Source organism: Cervus elaphus, chromosome 22 (assembly GCF_910594005.1).
Source record: "Cervus elaphus chromosome 22, mCerEla1.1, whole genome shotgun sequence".
NCBI lineage: Eukaryota > Metazoa > Chordata > Mammalia > Artiodactyla > Cervidae > Cervus > Cervus elaphus.
This window is the reverse complement of record NC_057836.1, coordinates 41,279,174-41,298,385: the sequence shown is the minus strand read 5'-3', so window position 1 is coordinate 41,298,385 and position 19,212 is coordinate 41,279,174. Positions and strand designations below refer to the sequence as shown.

Here is a 19,212-nt window from a genome sequence, read left to right as displayed (position 1 = left end):
TCCAACCAGTCAATCCTAAAAGAAATCAATTCCAAATATTCACTGGAAAGACTGATGCTGAAGCTAGCACTCCAATACTTTGGCCACCTGATGTGAAGAGCTGAGTCATTTGAAAAGACCCTGATGCTGGGAAATATCGAAGGCGGGAGGAGAAGGGGACGACAGAGGATGAGATGGTGGGATGGCATCACCGACTCAATGGACATGAGTTTGAGTAAACTCCCGGAGTTGGTGATGGACAGGGATGCCTGGCGTGCTGCGGTCTATGGGGTCACAAAGAGTCAGACATGACTGAGTGACTGAACTGAACTGAACTGAATCACCTGACAAGCTTGTTGAATTAGATTCCTGGCTCAATAGACCTGTGAAGAGCCCAACAATTGTCTCCTCAGAAGCCCTCACGAGATGGTGGCTGTTGGTGATGCTGTTCCTCAGACAGCATTTCCATTATCACAGGATTAAGGTATGGTCGGGAGGCAAGACTCTACACTATTAACAGAAAGCCATTTCATAGTGACATAAGCTTAAAGACTGGGACTGTCCCCAAGTTGTTTGATTTGAAGATGTTACAATTTTAAGGCTTAGCTCATATACGAGTAAGAATGCTTTGGTTTCAGATTTACACCTCTTCCGTATTTTTAATCATACAATATCCTAGCTAGTTTGTATAAAGAAAATCCTTCTTGCCTTTTAGAGCTTAAAATACTGTTGTGAAGTATAACCATTAATCTTGAATATATACATAGAGTTGCTTGTGATGGGAAACTTCATTTCCTATCATTTCTCCTGTATAAAGCTTTTGAATTTTTGTGTGTGAGAAATTCATCAAGATGCCATCATTCTCCCTTCACACTCAATTGCCATCTAATTTATCTAAGGGATAAATTTCATAAAACAATGTAAATGAGAGATTCTCTTAACACCACTTTTGTATCTTTCTAAAATATTGTACTTTCAAAGTGGCTAATTAAAGAATATTTTAAAAAGTAATCTGGAAGTGAAACATGACAATAAGAAATCCAACACCATGCTACACATAACTTACAGAAAAGTCACTAAACAAGCCTAAACAAAGTTCTTACCTGCATAAGTTGCTGCTTCAATTTCTGTATTTCTGAAATGTTCAGCTCACTGAACAAGTCAGAAACAGGGTGGAGAGACTCTCCTTTCCTTAAAGTGGGAGTCCGATAGTCTCCATTCAGTTTCACAAGGGGCCCGTGGATATGTCCGTTCATTTTGTCATCATTGTTGGGTTCACTCCCATCCTCAGCAAACTTGAGCCCATCCACTGAGATGCTGATATGGTTATCATTGAGGGTGATATATTGGGACAGCTCCTTCCGCAGGCTGTTCTTTTGCTCCCTTTCATTTTTTAAGGTCTCAAGGGCTTCTTCCAGTTGGTGCTCAGCGATCTCTTTCAACCGGATGGCATCTTCCAGTTGGCTGTTTAGCAGCACCGTCTCCTCCTCAAATCGCTTAATCTCATGCTTTAAGCCTTCATATTCAACCTGAATCAGATAGGATAAAGAAGATTCATAAAACTAAAATTTGGGTCTTACAAAACTGCCATTAAACACTCTAGTGGACCTAACATTTAAAAAATTAAAAGTCTACAAAATAAATCTAAAAAGCACATGATATATACACATTTAAGGTAACACAGAATGGTTTCTTTAGATTTCCATATATATAAATTCAGTTCCTAGCAGAAATGAAAAAGGTACCTCTCTTAGAATTTCTTTTATAGGTTCCAATGATCAAAAGGGGACACTATTTGCCTAATAAATCAATAACATGTTTTGTAGTAGTATATCAGAATACTCACAATCCAAGAAAAGACTTTTATCATCACTATTACTTTGTTTTAAATTATTAATAATAAGGACATTTTTATACTCAGGGCTAAGTTAAAAGATCACAGTATGAATATAATCTCGATAAAATATGTATGAGAGTAAGATGAGAAAGCAAGAAGTACTTCACATGTTTAAGGAAAGAATCTGGAATAACAGTGCCAATTACTCCAAAACAAAAGTGGAAGTGGATCAAGATAGTAGAGCAGGAGGACATGGATCTCACCTCCTCCCCATAACACATCAAAAATACATCTGCATGTGGAACAATTCTCACAGAAAACCAACTGGAGACTGGCAGAAGATCTCTCACACAAGCAAAGCTGCAAGAAAGATCCCCCCATAACTAGGTGATTGTGTGCCAGCCCTGGCAGCTCTGCTTCAGGATGCCAGCTGGACAGACTTGGCGTCAGGCTTCAGATTGTGTTCAAGTCTGCTGTACATGTCTTGTTTTAGGACCAGACTTGCAGGGTCACGCTTCCTGGGGCATGGTTTTCTCGTTGTGATACAGGAAAATAAGGGGATAAGTCAAACCGAGGTAGGATGTCTGAAATCTGTGTTCCATTATGTCTGCTAATATTCCAATGTCAATGGAGCCGACGAATTTACTCTGCTACTTTTAAGGCACTGCCAGCTTATGGCAGTGGGAGAGAGTAAAGAATTGAGAACAATCTAAATCCACCACACACTTTTATAATCACACAATGACACTTTTTAAAAAAAAATTTTTATTGTGGGTAATGTAAAAATACTCAAGTAGTGAGAAGAGTTCAATGACTCCCAGGAAACCCACCACTCAGTTTCAACAATCATCAACTCCTGGCTATTTCTTTCATTTACATTTTCATTCACTCTCCTAGTTGGATTTATTAACTCCAAGATATCACATACTTAAGGATCTATCTCTAAAAGATGACTTTTAAAAAAAAAGCATAGCCATAATTCCTTAAATAATTTCTTAAGAACAAGATATAATCTTAGTTATCAAAAATGATGTCAACAATAAGTTTGGGGGAGGGAGGTTCAGGATGGGAAACACATGTACACCCATGGCTGATTCACGGCAATGTATGGCAAGACCACTACAATATTGTAAAGTAATTAGCCTCCAATTAAAATGAATAAATTTATAAAAAAAAAACATGAAATGCTTAAAAAAAATATTAGATGTAGAACGTCCTACAAAAAAAAAAGTTTGTATTGATATAGGAAATAAATAAAACTCAGTGAAAAAGGATAATATATTATTACAACCATGCAATACATGAGGTCAAATGGAAATTTAAGAAAATGTTAACAGTTGATCTTTAATGGTGGGAATAAAGGTGATTTTTAAGAAAAAAATACATATATATTGTTATCAATATAATATTCTTTAGAATTACAACCAAATAAGAGCCTGTTCAAACACCTCCTTGGTTGTGAAGGTCCACAAATGAAAGAGATATCCCATTCTGAACACAACTGCCTTCTTTGGGGCCTTTTCCATGGCTCTTGCCACAGGCCATCTTTTAATAAGTGTTTTTATCTCCACAACTACTAGGAGGAAATATTTTTTATGCACCTAGGTCTCCCTCAGAGTGCTTTAATATCCCTTCTTGCATCTCAATAAAATTCTGCTCTTGATAAATATTTGCTGAATAAACTATTGTGAATGAAAAAATAAAATAAAAAAATATGACAATGTCAGTTATGATTTTAGATAGTAATATGAACTGTGTTTACCTTTAAATATATTTTAATATTTATATTACCTTAAACTTTTGTTTTGTAAAGGATTTTAAAAACCAAAGGACAAGGCTTCCCTGGTGGTCTAGTGGTTGAGAATCTGCTTGCCAATGCAGGGGTCACAGGTTTGATCCCTGGTCTGTGAAGATTCCTGCAGGTCCCAGAGCATCTAAGCTCATGTGTCACAACTACTGAGCCCATGCGCTGCCATTACTGAAGCCACATGCCTAGAGCCAGTGCTCTGCAACAAGAGAAACCATGGCAACGAGAAGCCCAGGAACTGCAACAAAGAGTAGTACCCCTTTGTCAGAACCAGAGAAAACCTGTGCACAGCAACGATGACCCAGCACAAATAAAATAAATAAATACATCTTAAAACAAATAAAAAAACAAAAAACCACTAAAGGATAGAGATCATAGATAATGATCATTTTCATATATTTGTATTCCTTTCCATGCCCCTACCCCTTCTTCACATAATCTCAATTCAGTGGCTTGTCTTGCAAACTTTAGGATAAGAGTCTTGATACAGATTTAATTAGGGTGTAGGTTTGGCTGATGTAAGAGAGAACTCAATAAGAGTGACTTATTTGAGATAGAAATTTGTTTCTCTCACGTGTAAGAGTACGGAGGTAAACTGTCAAGTTTTAGCATTCAAAAAACTAAGATCATGGCATCTGGTTCTATTACTTCATGGCAAATAAAAGGGGAAAAAATGGACACAGTGACAGATTTTATTTTCTTGGGCTCCAAAATCACTGAGGACAGTGACCGAAGCCGTGAAATTAAAAAGACGCTGCTCCTTTGAAGAAAAGCTATGACAAACCTGGACAGTGTATTAAAAACAGAGACATTATATTGCTGACAAAGGTCCAACAAAGGTATAGTCAAAGCTATGGTTTCTCCAGTAGTCATGTATGGATGTGAGAGCTGGATTATAAAGAAGGCTGAGCACAGAAGAACTGATGTTTTTGAACTGTGGTGCTAGAGAAGACTCCTGAGAGTCCCTTGGACTGCAAAGAGATCAAACCAGTCAATCTTAAAGAAATCAACCTTGAATATTCATTGGAAGGACTGATGCTGAAGCTCCAATACTTTGGCCACCTGATGCGAACAGTCGACTCACTGGAAAAGACTCTGATGCTGGGAAACATTGAGGCCAAGAGGGGAATGGGGCAACAGAGGATGAGATGGTTGGATGGCATCACCAACTCAATGAATATGAGTTTGAGGAAACTCTGGGAGATAGTGATGGACAGGGAAGCCTGGTGTACTACAGTCCATAGAGGTGCAAAGAGTCAGACACGACTTAGTGAGTGAACAGCATTGAACAGTCAAGGGTCAGTATAAAATCTCTGTTTAATGAGGCCATCCAAGAATCAGACTCCTCCCATCTTATTGCACTGCCTCCTACACTAGTCTACAAGATCTAAGGTTGCTTGACTTCTTGATCATGTTCCAAGCAGTGGGACAAAATAAGGGTACACCCTCCTGTCTCTTTAAAGACCTGTCTCAGAGTCTTGGCCATATCATTTCTCTTCATATCCCATTGGCTAGTACCAGTTGCAAAGAAGGTGAAGAATGTAGTCTTCACTCTCAGTAGGCTTGTGCCCAGTTAAAAATTGGGTAATATATTGGAAGAAGGAAACAATGGATATTGATGGATAGTCAGCACTCACCACCACTCACTTAGACAGTGGTGTCCCGTGGAAATTCACAGGTCCATGATAGAATCATTTAAAAGAGTCAAATCATAAAATTTTCTTAGTATAACAGAGTCTGTTTCCTTGTATCATGGTTTCTTCCAGGCCTTATGTACTGTAAAGTCATCTTCCTCCTGACCTTTACCTTTTCTACCCCTGGACAAATTAGGACACTGGCTTGCCAGACTTTCCCAGTATTTCCAGCAATCTTTTGACTGGCCTCAGATTATGTGATAGCTTACATTTGCAGATATTAATTTAGTTGGCAATGCAGAAATTTTATCCTGTAATCCTTGATAGACTGATGTCTTAGACCAGGCATTTTCAAATATTACTGTGTCCTCTGGACTAAATCTAGCTCACAGCCTATTTCTGTAAGCAAAGTTTTATTGGAATATAGTCACACTATTTTGTTTTTATATTGTCTATGGCTGCTTTTCACACCAGAACGGCAGAGCAGGGTAGTTGCAAGAAAGAATATATGGCTTGCAAAAACTAACATGTTTGCTACCTAACCCTTCTTAGAAAAATTTTGCTGACTCCTGGTCTACAGGAGGAAGGAAGAAAGACATTAACTAATGAAGTAAGACATTAATTTAGTTTGTAATGTAGATTTTTTTATTCTGTAATTTTTACGTAATTGATAGCAGAATTTCCTTACGACTTGATCTCTTTCTATCTGGTCAGCTTCACTCACACTCACTCAAATGTGGCTTGTCCTTCTATTTACCCAGCTGTTTCATGTTTCTCTGCCAGGCAAAGACAGTCTTTTGGAAAACTCTTATTCATTCTTCAAGACCCAAATCAAGACTCTGATACTAACTGAAGTCTTTGTTGACCCACTCAGGCAAACAAATCACTCTATTCTTGTACCGTTACAGCAAGGCTGCATCATAGGATTAGAATCACAGCAAAGTGGAAGCACCAGAAATAGAATGGGAAGGCACTTAAAAATTGGTAATTGACATTTTGAAGACAGCATCAAAGTAGTCACCATTATAAAAATCAATACTTTGCTGCATTTGCTTACAACAACTTCATAGTTTAGTAATTCTATTTTTAACTACTTGAGGGTTGGAGACAGCATTTAACACTGCAATCTTTTCAGAGTTTCAGAACTCTAAAGATCTTTTGTTTTCTTTTTGGGTTTTATTTGGGAACTGTGAAGATCTTAATTTCAACCTGTATGGCTAAACCTAACAGATAGCTTTACTCTTCAATTACATGAGACCCTAAGGAGATCAGTCCTGGGTGTTCTTTGGAAGGACTGATGTTGAAGCTGAAACTCCAATACTTTGGCCACCTCATGTGAAGAGTTGTCTCATTGGAAAAGACCCTGATGCTGGGAGGGGCTGGGGGCAGGAGGAGAAGGGGACAACAGGGGATGAGATGGCTGGATGGCATCACCGACTCGATGGACATGAGTTTGAGTAAACTCTGGGAGTTGGTGATGGACAGGGAGGCCTGGCATGCTGCGATTCATGGGGTAGCAAAGAGTCGGACACGACTGAGTGACTGAACTGAACTGAACTGAACTAAGCTCTTTGAGCCAGTAACAGTGTTTTTTGTTCTCAAAAAAGTACATGACCTCTGTTTGACAAACCCACAGCAAACATTCTCAGTGGTGAAAAACTGAAAGCATTTCCTCTAAGATCAAGAATAAGACAAGGGTGCCCATCCTTGCAACTATTATACAACATAGCTTTGGAAGTCCTAGCCATGGCAATCAGAGAAGAAAAAGAAATGAAAAGAATCTAGATTGGAAAAGAAGATGTAAAACTCTGTTTGTAGATAACATGATACCATATGTAAGAAAACCTTAAAGATATCACTAGAAAATCATTCAATTCAGTTCACTTTAGTTGCTCAGTCATGTCTGACTCTTTGTGACCCCATGGACTGCAGCACGCCAGGCCTCCCTGTCCATCACCAACTCCCGGAATTTACTCAAATTCATGTCCATTGAGTCGGCGATGCCATTCAACCATCTCATCCTCTGTCGTCCCCTTCTCCTCCTGCCTTCAATCTTTCCCAGCATCAGGGTCTTTTCCAATGAGTCAGTTCTTTGCATGAGGTGGCCAAAGTATTGGAGTGTTAGCTTCAGCATCAGTCTTTTCAATGCATATTCAGGACTGATTTTCTTTAGGATGGACTGCTTGGATCTCTTTGTTGTCCAAGGGACTCTCAAGAGTCTTCTCCAGCACTACAGTTCAAAAGCATCAATTCTTCAGAGCTCAGCTTTCTTTATAGTCCAACTCTCATATCCATACACTACTACTGGAAAAACCATAGCTTTGACTAGATGGACCTTTGCTGGCAGAGTAATGTCTCTGTTTTTTAACATGCTGTCTAAGTTGGTCATAACTTTCCTTCCAAGTAGCAAGCATGTGTTAATTTCATGGCTGCAGTCACCATCTGTAGTGATTTTGGAGCCCCCCAAAATAAAGTCTGTCACTGTTTCCATTGTTTCCCCATCTGTTTGCCATGAATTGATGTGATCAGATGCCATGATCTTAGAGCTAATCAATGAATTTAGGAAAGCTGCAGGATACAAAATTAATACAGAAATTCTTTGAATTACTATGCACTAACAATGAAAAATCAGAAAGAGAAATGAAAGAAACTACACCATTCACCATTTCAACAAAAGAAAATAAAATACCTAGGAATAAATCTACCTAATGAGCAAAAAGACCTACATGCAGAAAACTATAAGACTATGATGAAAGAAATAAAGATGGCACAGATAGATATATCATGCTCTTGGATTGGAAGAATCAATATTGTGAAAATAACTATACTACCCAAAGCCTTCTACAGATTCAGTGCAATCCCTATCAAATTACTAATAGCATTTTTCACAGAACTAGAATAAAAAAATTTACAGTTTGTTTGGAAACACAAAAGACCCTGAATAGCCAAAGCAATCTTGAGAAAGAAAAATGCAGCTGGAGGAATCTACCTTCCTGACTTTAGACTATACTATAAAGCTACCATCATCAAGCCAGTATGGTACTAGCACAAAAACAAAATATAGATCAATGGAACAAGATTAAGAGCCCACAGATAAGCTGACACAATTATGGGCAGCTTATCATTGACAACAGAGGCAAGAATATACAATGGAGAAAAGACAGCCCCTCTTTAATAAGTGGTGCTGGAAAAACTGGACAGCAAAGTGTAAAAGAATGAAATTAGAACACTTTCTAACACTATGCACAAAAATAAACTCAAAATGGATTAAAGACCTAAATGTAAGGCCAGAAACTAAAAACTCTTAGAGAAAAAAGGCAAAACACTCTTTGACATAAATCACAGCAAGGTCCTCTTTGACTCATCTCCTAGATTAATGAAAATAAAAACAAAAATAAACAAATGGGGCCTAATTAAATGTAAAATCTTTTGCATAGCAAAGGAAACTATAAACAAGATGAAAAGACAACTCTCAGAATGGGAGAATATAATTGCAAAGGAAGCAACTGACAAAGGATTAATCTCCAAAATATATAAGCAATTCACGAAGTTCAACATCAGAAAAACAACCAACCCAAACAAACAAACAAACAAAAAGGGGCCAAAGTCCAAAAGCAAGGGTGGAAGCAGTCAGCACCAGGACCCCGCACTTGCTGGGTACCCTCCAAGATTCATGGTGAGGAGGATATTCTCCCTGTAAACCTCTCTTCTGAACTCGGATGCCCTGGGGAAGAAGTTTGTGCTTTTCAGTTCAGATGGTGGAGCAGAGGGAAGTGTGTTCATCTTCTCCTGTGAGAACACCAAAATTGCAACTAGCTGCTGAACAACCATCAACAGGAGGATGTTGACACCCACCAAGGAGATACTCTACATTCAAGGACAAAGGAAAAGCTGCAATGAGACGGTAGAAGGGGTGCAATCATGTTAAAATCAAAACCCATACCTGCCAGAGACTCTTATAGGGTACAAACAAAACCTTGTGCACACCAGGATCCAAGGAAAAGGAACAGTGATCCCCACAAGAGACTAAGTCAGACCTGTTTGTGAATGTCTGAGGGTCTCCCGTGGAGGCGTGGGTTAGCAGTGGCCTGCTGCAGGAACAGAGGCACTGGTAGCAGCAGTCCTAGTAGGCATGGCATGTGGCCTAAGTCTTCTTGGAGGAGGTTGCCATTAGCCCTACCATAGAGCTTGCAGCCCTACCATAAAGCTTCTGGCTGGGCAAACCACAAACTGGAGAATAATTATATCAAAGAAGTTTCTTGCACTGTTGCAAAGATTCTAGGCCTCACATTAGACTTCCCAACCTGGGGATCTGGCAAAAGGACTGGTAATCCCCAGGGAATCTGACTTTGAAGGTCAGAGGGATTTGATTACAGAATTTCCACAGGACTATGGAAATGGAGATTCTTGGAGGGCACAAACAAAACCTTGTGTGCACCAGGACCCAAGGGAAAGGAACAGTGATCCCACAAGGGACTGAGTCAGACCTGCCTGAGTGTTTGGGGGTCTTCTGCGGAGGTATAGGTCAACAGTGGCCTGCCGTGGGGTCAGGGGCAGTGGCAGCAGCAGTCCAGGGAGACACATCTTGGCATCTCTTGGAGGAGGTCACCATTAGCCCTACCATAGAGTCTGCAGACTCCAGGACTGGGCTGCCTCGGGATAAACAACTAACAAGGAGGGAGCACAGTCCCACTCATCAACAGAAAATTGGATTAAAGTTTTGCTGAGCATGGCCCGGCCCACCACAGCAAGACCCCGTTTTCCCTATGGAACACAGCCAATCCCTCCCATCAGGAAGCTTGCACAAGCCTCTTATCCTCATCCATCAGAGGGCAGACAGAAGAAGCAAGAACTACAGTCTCATGGCCTACAGAAAGAAAACCACCATCACAGAAAACTAACCAAAATGATCACATGGATCACAGCCTTGTGTAACTCAATGAAGCTATGAGCCATGTAGTATAGAGCAGCCCAAGGGGGACAGGTCTAGTGGAGAGTCTGAGATGGGTCATGGTCTGACAAATTGTGGTCCACTGAAGAAGGGAATGGCAAACCACTTCAGTATTCTTGCCTTAAGAACCCCATGAACAGTATGAAAGGCAAAAAGATATGACACTGAAAGATGAACCGCCCTCAAGTCGGTAGGTGTCCAATATGCTACTAGGGAAGAGCAGAGAAATAACTCCAGAAAGAATGAAGAGGCTGAGCCAAAGTGGAAACAACACTGAGTTGTGGATGTGTCTGGTGGTGAAAGTAAAGCCAGTGCTGTAAGAACATAACTGCACAGGAACCTGGAATGTTAGGTCCATGAATCAAGGTAAACTGGATGTGGTCAAACAGGAGATGGCAAGAGTGAACATCGACATTATATGAATGAATCAGTGAACTAAAATGGAATGGAATGGATGAATTTAATTCAGATAACCATTATATCTACTACTGTGGGCAAGAATCCCTTAGAAGAAATGGAGTAGCCCTCACAGTCAACAAAAGTGTCTGAAATGCAGTAACTGGGTGTAGTCTCAACAATGACAGAATGATCTCGACTTACTTCCAAGGCAAACCATTCAACATCACAGTAATCCAAGCCTATGCCCCTACCACTAATGCCAAAGAAGCTGAAGTTTAAAGAGTCTACAAAGACCTACAAGACCTAGAACTAACACACACACAAACAAAAACAAAAACGTCCTTTTCATCAGGGAATTGGAATGCAAAAGTAGGAAGCCAAGAGATACCTGGACTAACAGGCAAGTTTGGTCTTGGAGTAAAAAATGTAGCAAGGCAAAGGCTAACAGATCTTTGCCAGGAGAACACACTGGTCACAGCAAACACCCTCTTCCAGCAACACAAGAGACAACTCTACACATGGACATCACCAGATGGTCAATATTGAAATCAGATGGATTATATACTTTGTAACTGAAGATGGAAAAGCTCTACACAGCTAGCAAAAACAAGACCTGGAGCTGACTATGGCTCAGTTCATTTGATCTCCTCATTGCAAAGTACAGACTTAAATTGAAGAAAGTAGGGAAAACCACTAGGCCATTCAAGCATGACCTAAATCAAATCCCGTATGATTATACAGTGGAAGTGAGAAATAGACTCAAGGAATTAGATCTGATAGAGAGAGTGCCTGAAGAACTATGGACTGAGGTTAGTAACATTGTACAGGAGGCAGTGATCAAAACCATCCCCAAGAAAAAGAAATGCAACAAGGCAAGATGGTTGTCTGAGAAGGCCTTACAAATAGCTGAGAAAAGAAGAGAAATGAAAAGTAAGGGAGAAAGGGAAAGATATACCCAACTAAATGCAGAGTTCCAGAGAATAGCAAGGAGAGATAAGAAAGTCTCCTTAAATGAACAATGCAAAGAACTAGAGGAAAACAATAGAATGGGAAAGACTAGCAATCACTTAAAGAAAATTAGAGATTCAAGGGAACATTTCATTCAAAGATAGGCATAATAAAGGACAGAAACAGTAAGGACCTAACAGAAAGCAGATGAGATTAAGAAGAGGTGGCAAGAATACACAGAAGAATTGTACAAAAATGGTCTTAATGAACTGGATAACCATGATGGTGTGGTCACTCACCTAGGAGACGTCCTGGAGTGTGAAGTCAAGTGGGCATTAGGAAGCATTACTACAAATAAAGCTAGTGGAGGTGATGGAATTCCATGAGCTATTTCAAATCCTAAAGGATAATGCTGTTAAAGGGCTGCACTCAATATGCCAGCACATTTGGAAAACTCAGCAATGGCCACAGTATTGGAAAAGGTCAGTTTTCATTCTAATCCCAAAGAAAGGCAGTGCCAAACAATATTCAAACTAGATACAATTGTGCTTATTTCACATGCTAGCAAGGTAATGCTCAATATTCTTCTGGCAAGGCTTCAAAAGTATGTGAACCAAGAACTTCCAGATGTACAAGTTGGATTTAGAAAAGGTAGCAGAACCGGAGATCCAATTGCCAACATCCATTGGATGATATAAAAAGCAAGAGAATTAAAAAAAAACACACTAATTCTGCTTCATTGACTAAGCCTTTGACTGTGTGGATCACAGCAAACTGTGGAAAATTCTTAAAGGGACAGGAATACCAGACCACCTTACCTGTCTCATGAGAAACCCATATGCAGGTCAAAAGGCAACAGCTAGAGCTGGACAGGGAACAGCGTACTGGTTCCAAATTGGGAAAGCAGTATGACAAGGCTGTATATTGTCATACAGCTGCTTATTTAACATTTATGCAGATTACATCATGTGAAATGCCAGCTGGATGAATCACAAGCTGGATACAAGATTGCCAGAAGCATCAACAACCTCAGATATGCAGATGATGCTACTTCAATTGCAGAAAGTGAAGAGGAATTACAGAGCCTCTTGATGAGGGTAAAAGGGAGAGTGAAAAAGCTGGCTTAATCTCTATATTCAAAAAACGAAGATCATGGCATCTGGTTCCATCACTTCATGGCAAATAGAAGTGGAAAAAGTGGAAGCAGTGGCAGATTTTATTTTCTTAGACTCCAAAATCACTGAGGATGGTGACTGTAGCCAAGAAATTTAAAGACGTTTGTTCTTCGGAATAAAACTTATGACAAACCCAGACAGCGTATTAAAAAGCGAAGACATCACTTTGCTGACACAGATCCATATAGTCAAAGCTGTGGTGTTCCTAGTAGTCATGTATGGATGTGAGAGTTGGACCATAAAGAGAGGGCTGAAGTATTGATGATTTTGAATTGTGGTACTGGAGAAGACTCTTGATAGTCTGTTGCACTGCAAGGAGCTCAAACCAGTAAAGGAAATCAACCCTAACTATTCATAGAAAGGACTGATGCTAAAGCTGAAGTTCCAATACTCTGGCCACCTGATGGGAAGAGGAGACTCATTTGAAAAGACCCTGATTGTGGGAGAGATTGAAGGCAAAAGGAGAAGAGGGTGACAGAGGATGAGATGGTTAAATAGTATCACTGACTCTATGGACATGAATTAGAGCAAACTCTGGGGGATGGTGATGAACAGGAAGCCTCTTATGCTGCAGTTCATAGGGTTGCAAAGAGTTGGACACAACTTAGTGACTGAACAACAACAACCATATGGAATCTAGAAAAATGGTACTGATGAAACTATTTGCAGGGCAGGAATAGAGACACAGATGTAGAAAATGGACTTGTGGACACAGTGGGGGAAGAAGAGGGTGGGAGGGATTGAAAGCATAACACTGAACTATATATATTGCCATGTGTAAAAGAGATAGCCAGTGGGAAGTTGCTATATAACACAGGGAGCTCAGCCTTGCTCTGTGATGACCTAAGGGAGTGGGATGGGGGTAGAGCGAGAGGGAGGCTCAGGATGGAGGGGATGTATGTATACTTGTGGCTGACTCACATTGTTGTATGGCTGAATCCAACACAACATTGTAAAGCAATTATCCTCTAATTAAAGATAAATTAAAATAAATTTAAAAATATGGCTTCATAGAAAGCTACATCTGAAATATTGGTTAAATGAAATCAAACTGAATTGATTCCAGGGTCTCTTATGACATAATTACTTGATATAGAAATATATCCCTAGAGGAAATATTCTTCATAATAAAAATATAATTGAATTGTTAATTGAAAACCATAGTTTTCAGTGCTCAGACAATAAATATTGAGTGCCTTAGTTCAGTATGTGAGACATGAGGGACATGGAATTTATTATTTCTCTCTCCTACCATCACATCTCTAAAAATTGAATATGATTTCCTGTCCTATGTTAGTCCTTCCTCTATGTTAACCAATACTGGAACTAGGCATAAAAAACTAGCTACTTGAGTGAAAAACAAGCTCCTGGAAGATAACACTCAACTAAAACAGCTTCCTCAAGACTCCAATCAAGACCCTCACTTTGTTGTACCTCCCTACTCAAAGCTGTTATGTCATAAACTCTGTCTATCCCAACCACTTTCCCATCATGCAAGAGCCACCAGTTCAGATCCTCAAATCACATGAACATCCTTCCCCTGGACATCCCATTTTGAGATTCTGCTAAATCTCTATTGAGGTGATATCTTACTGCAAGAGGTCTAATTATCAGCTTTTTTTTTATCAATGAATTTTTCTGATGGTTTGTTGGGGAAATGACAATTGATACCTTCATATGACTTCTGCTTATTGCACTTTCAGATATTTGGGTTTGAGAAGTATAAAGGTATAAAGCATATTTAATATAAGGTAAGGTCTGGTTTTATTTTAGACAAAGTGAAGTGTAAGTTGCTCAGTTGTGTCCAACTCTTTGCGACCCCATGGACTGTCCAAGGAATTCTCCAGGCAACAATACTGGACTGGGTAGCCTTTCTCTTCTCCAGGGGATCTTCCCAACCTAGGGATTGAACCTAGGTATCCTGCATTGCAGGTGGATTCTTTACCAGCTGAGCCACAAGGGAAGCCCAAGAATACTGGAGTGGGTAACCTATCCCTTTTCCAGCGGACCTTTCTGATCCAGGAATCGAACCAGGGTCTCCTGCATTGCAGGCGGATTCTTTACCAACTGAGCTACTTGGGACGTAGACCCAAATGTGAGGAGTGTGGCTAAAGTTTTCAGAGTCAACTCTTTGGTGTTCCTATACCTCATAATTAGGATCACAAATAAAAACTGACATGGTTAATAGTAACAATGTTAAATTTTAGTTTCCTCTCTAAGCTGACTTGTGGATGTAAGATAAAGAAAAAAAGTTTACTTATTCTTTCAACAATTATTTAATGCCTATTATGGACCAGGCCCTGTTTTAGGTGTTATGTTGTAATGAAGAGAGATAGAAACAGATTATAAAATATAGAAGCTACATAGGGAGTAAGAAGTGCTATTTAAACAATTATTTAGAAAATAATCTATTGATTGTTTAGTTTTTAGAACTAAACGCTTTACAATCCTAGCAGCTTTGCTATTTAGGGAAACCTCAAACCAGGCTGGAGGAGTATATTTTGTATAGGGAGTTTCAGTACAAAGCAACATTCAGACCAATTCTGAAAGTGAAAGCCAACCATTGTTATGTATTTGAATGCTAAATTCTGTAAATAAAGGCCAATAGGAAGAAAAAACCAAAATCAGCGTTTCGTTAATTAGGAGAAACATGTGGCACTCCAGTGCACCCACTTGTTAAATAAGCCAGAATGACCCTTTGTATGGAAAGTGATTTTAAATTAACTAATTAGACACTTAATTGGGAAAATTACAATATTACATCTAGAAAATAAAATTTAAAAGATGTATATATTTTCCTGTTTTTTTTCCCTAACTTCTGAGTTAAGCATTTGATTTCCATGTTTCAATTACTCATGGGAGGGCATGAGTTAACAGTAAACAGTAATCAGCCAGACTCGTAGTACAAATTCCCATAGAAATGGCATCTGGGCTAATGAATTCTCACAGGATACCTTGGCAGTCTTTCAAGAATACCTAATACTGGCCTAAATTAACCTCCTGATGACATCAGTCTACCACGCGCAGTGATGGGGTACCCTACAGTGCCGATGGGTGTTATCATACTCCCGCCTGTGCAGAGAGCTGTGAGGGCTTTAGGGATCAGGAGAAATGACCAATTTATTTGCACTTCAAGTCCTCTACATTCTTCATCAATAACAAAAAAACAAAACAACAAAAAAATACCCTTCTTATTTTAAGACACTTCTGAGAAACATATTTTTTTTAAAAATTTTCTAATTTTCTCCACTGTGAACTCACTGACCTCAGCCAAATCAAGACCTGGGATCTCACATACTGCCAGCCTCAGCACACACAATGATTCATGGCTTAAAGGGAAAGGAATGAGGTAAAAACACATGGAATATATAGTTAACTCTTTTTTTTTTTTAATGGTCTAGAACCACCCCCTGCACTCCTTAGTAGACATCTTGCTCCCCAACACTGAGGGGAAGTGGCAATGATCAGAAATCAGATTTCAATTGTGTCAATACACGGAATTTTTTTTCCTTTTGGATTTTACCATTCCCCTCTTCATCTTTATATCTATCAAAACCACACCACTGTGCTTCAGTATCCATGGGGTATTGGTTCCAGGAGCCCCACAGATACCAAACTCTGTGGATGCTCAAATCCCTTAGATAAAGCAGTCATAGTATTTGCATATGACCTATGCACATTGGCACATCTTTAAATCAATTTTAGATTATTTAAAAATACCTAATACAATATAAATGCTATGTACCTGTCAGTGTGAGGCAAATTCAAGTTTTGTTTTTTGGAATTTTCTGGAATTTTCTTTTTTTTTTTTAAAGAAAATTTTCAATCTGTGTTTGGTTGAAACTGCAAACATAGAACCCATGGATCAGTTCTAGAAGGAGATACTAACTTGGGAAGGGACAGAAGTGGAAACATACATCTGGACTGACCCCCAAATTGACAGAGGACGAGAATCCTACCTTTTGGATTCTGAATTCAGCCTAGCACAGTGCCTGGTGCAGTTTGTTGACCTGATCTGAGAGCTTATGACAACATTTAGACCAGAATAGGGTTGTGGTGGAAAAACCACCTTTGAAAACGCCTTGAAATCCAGCTTACCTTTGCTTAACTACCTATAAATTTTACTCATAAATAAATTCTACTAAAAGTACAGATTCAACAAAGCTATTACTAATAGCTATAACAAACCACAAAGCAAACTGATCAGGAAAATTAAACGATTAAGTTTTCTAAGCCTCACAAAATTATTCAAATGTACACATGCAATCTTTTTTGTTAGGTTACAGCAGAACAAAGAAATTAGGCATCTTCTTTATCTTATAATGTTGTTCTTACTGATTTACATTTCATAATACCCTTCCTTGCATAATTTGAAAACAATTTACAAGAGAGAGAGTCAAAGGGATGGACAGAGAGATTGCAGGGAAACTTGAAGCTTGTATTACAAGATTAATAAGTCGTCAAGGTTAGATTTTAGTAAGTCTTTTAATAAGTCGTCAGGTTAGATTAATTACAACAATTAGCGTACTCCAGAAATAAATTAACATATAACTAAAGAATAAAGTAAGTTTTTCCCATCCAATAAAGTTTTTTTGTTAATTATAGTACTTCTAGGTTTGCCTTTTAAATTTTAGCTGAAATAGGAGGGTTGGGAAATTTCAGCACATAATGTTGGGAGATTGAGGCAAATTTCAACAGTTAATTTTCTGATAAAGTCTCCTATATTCCTATATGATTTCCTTTATAGATCAGAATTTTAGTATAGATTTAAGAAGGTTTAAGATTTAAGATTAAGAAGGAAGAATATTTAAGATTTCAGAAGGTGTCAATCCATTTGGAGTGCAACCAAAAATCTTAAACCTCACCTGGTTCTGTTTTAATGTGGACACCAGTTTCTGCAGCGTGATGTTTTCCTCCTCTAGTTCAGTGTAGTCCTGAAGGAGACGGGCCTCTCGGAATTTATATTCTCGGATTTCATCCTTCATCCGTATTCTTTGTAGCTCCCCCATCTCATTGTTCTGAAACAAGAGAATAAACAGTAATTACAAAAGTTTCTTATTATAGATTTTAATAAGTATAGATAAAGTCTTGGTGGTTTGGTTCAGTCACCAAGTCGTGTCCGACTCTTGTGACCCCATGGACTGCAGCCTGCAAGGCTCCTCTGTCCATGGGATTCTCCAGGCAAGAATACTGGAGTGGAAAGTCTTGGTATTAATAACAATAAAAATATCTCATGGAGTGTAAATTGGTACCAGTATCATCTTTTTTTGAGTAACAATTTAAAATCTATCAAACTTTACAAGCACATACACATAACCCAGCAATTCTAAAATCATTCTTAAGCATACTTTCTTACAAGTAAACAAAAAGAAAAATACAGTTCTGCATATTTACACAAAGAATAGGAAAAGTCTAAATGTTTGCTAATAATAGGAAACAATGAAATGATCATGCATCCTTTAGTGGAACAATATAAAATTATTTAAAATAATGAGGAAAAAGGAATGAGTAGTAGTTTTATGCACTAAAATGGAAATATAGCCACAATATATTTAGAAAATTATAGATTAGTATGCTTCCCAAGGGGCTTCCTTCATAGCTCAGTTGGTAAATTATCTGCCTGCAATGCAGTTGACCCGGCTTCGATTCCTGGGTTAGGGAGATCCCCTGGAGAAGGAAATGGCAACCCACTCCAGTATTCTTGCCTGGAGAATCCCATGGACAGAGGAGCCTGACAGGGATTGCAAAAGTCGGACACAACTTAGTGACTAAATCACCAGCTGGCACAGTGGTAAAGAATCCACCTGTCAATGCAGGGATATGGTTTGATCCTTGGGTCGGGAAGATCCCCAGGAATGGGAAATGGCAACCCACTCCAGTATTCTTGAAAGGAGCCTGGCAGTCTACAGTCCACTGGGTTTCAAAGAGTCAGACACGACTGAGCACGCATGCATGTGTGTACGCACACACACAAAACATACACACACACACATGCATAAAGCACCAATTTTCCAAACTCTGATGGAGGAGTGCTTCTACAAGTTTCAAAATCTTCCAACTAAAGCCACATGGCCTAATTCTACCTTGCTCCAGCTACCCTGGCTTCAGCCACAGAAACTTCTTTCTGCTTCCACAAGATGTTGAACTGTGCAGCTCATTCCTGCCTTCAGACTTTTGCATTCCCCCTCCCAGACTCCCTGCCTCCAGATCAAGGGTTCTTAGCCTCATTGGTGCCATGAGCTTCCTTGACAACGTGGTGAAGCTAATAGACCACTTCTCAGAATATTTTAAAGGGCACTGAAAGAGTTCAGATCCTCCAATGCCAAAATATGGCACTTTGGTATATTGATTATTTTGAGCTGAAGGCATTTGACAGCAGATTCAGGAAGGGCTCTCTGCCCTCCCCCTTTCTACATAAAAGCTGGACATGAAATTTCCCTTGGAAAGGTGCCCTCCTTGTATTGGAAGAGAACATTCTTATC

At 39.2% G+C, this 19,212-nt stretch overlaps 1 protein-coding gene across 10 annotated transcripts in view; it reads right to left on the bottom strand.

The window, feature by feature from the left end:
* BICD1 (BICD cargo adaptor 1) overlaps window positions 1-19,212 on the bottom strand; it is a 243,955-nt gene that overhangs the window by 54,993 nt on the left and 169,750 nt on the right. For all 10 annotated transcript variants that reach the window (XM_043882069.1, XM_043882070.1, XM_043882072.1 and 7 more), the window contains exons 3-4: window positions 17,596-17,748; window positions 1,083-1,508 (exon numbers count right to left, since the gene is read on the bottom strand). In XM_043882069.1, coding sequence (XP_043738004.1) covers window positions 1,083-1,508; window positions 17,596-17,748 — 579 coding nt within the window. The remainder of the gene's footprint in view (window positions 1-1,082; window positions 1,509-17,595; window positions 17,749-19,212) is intronic.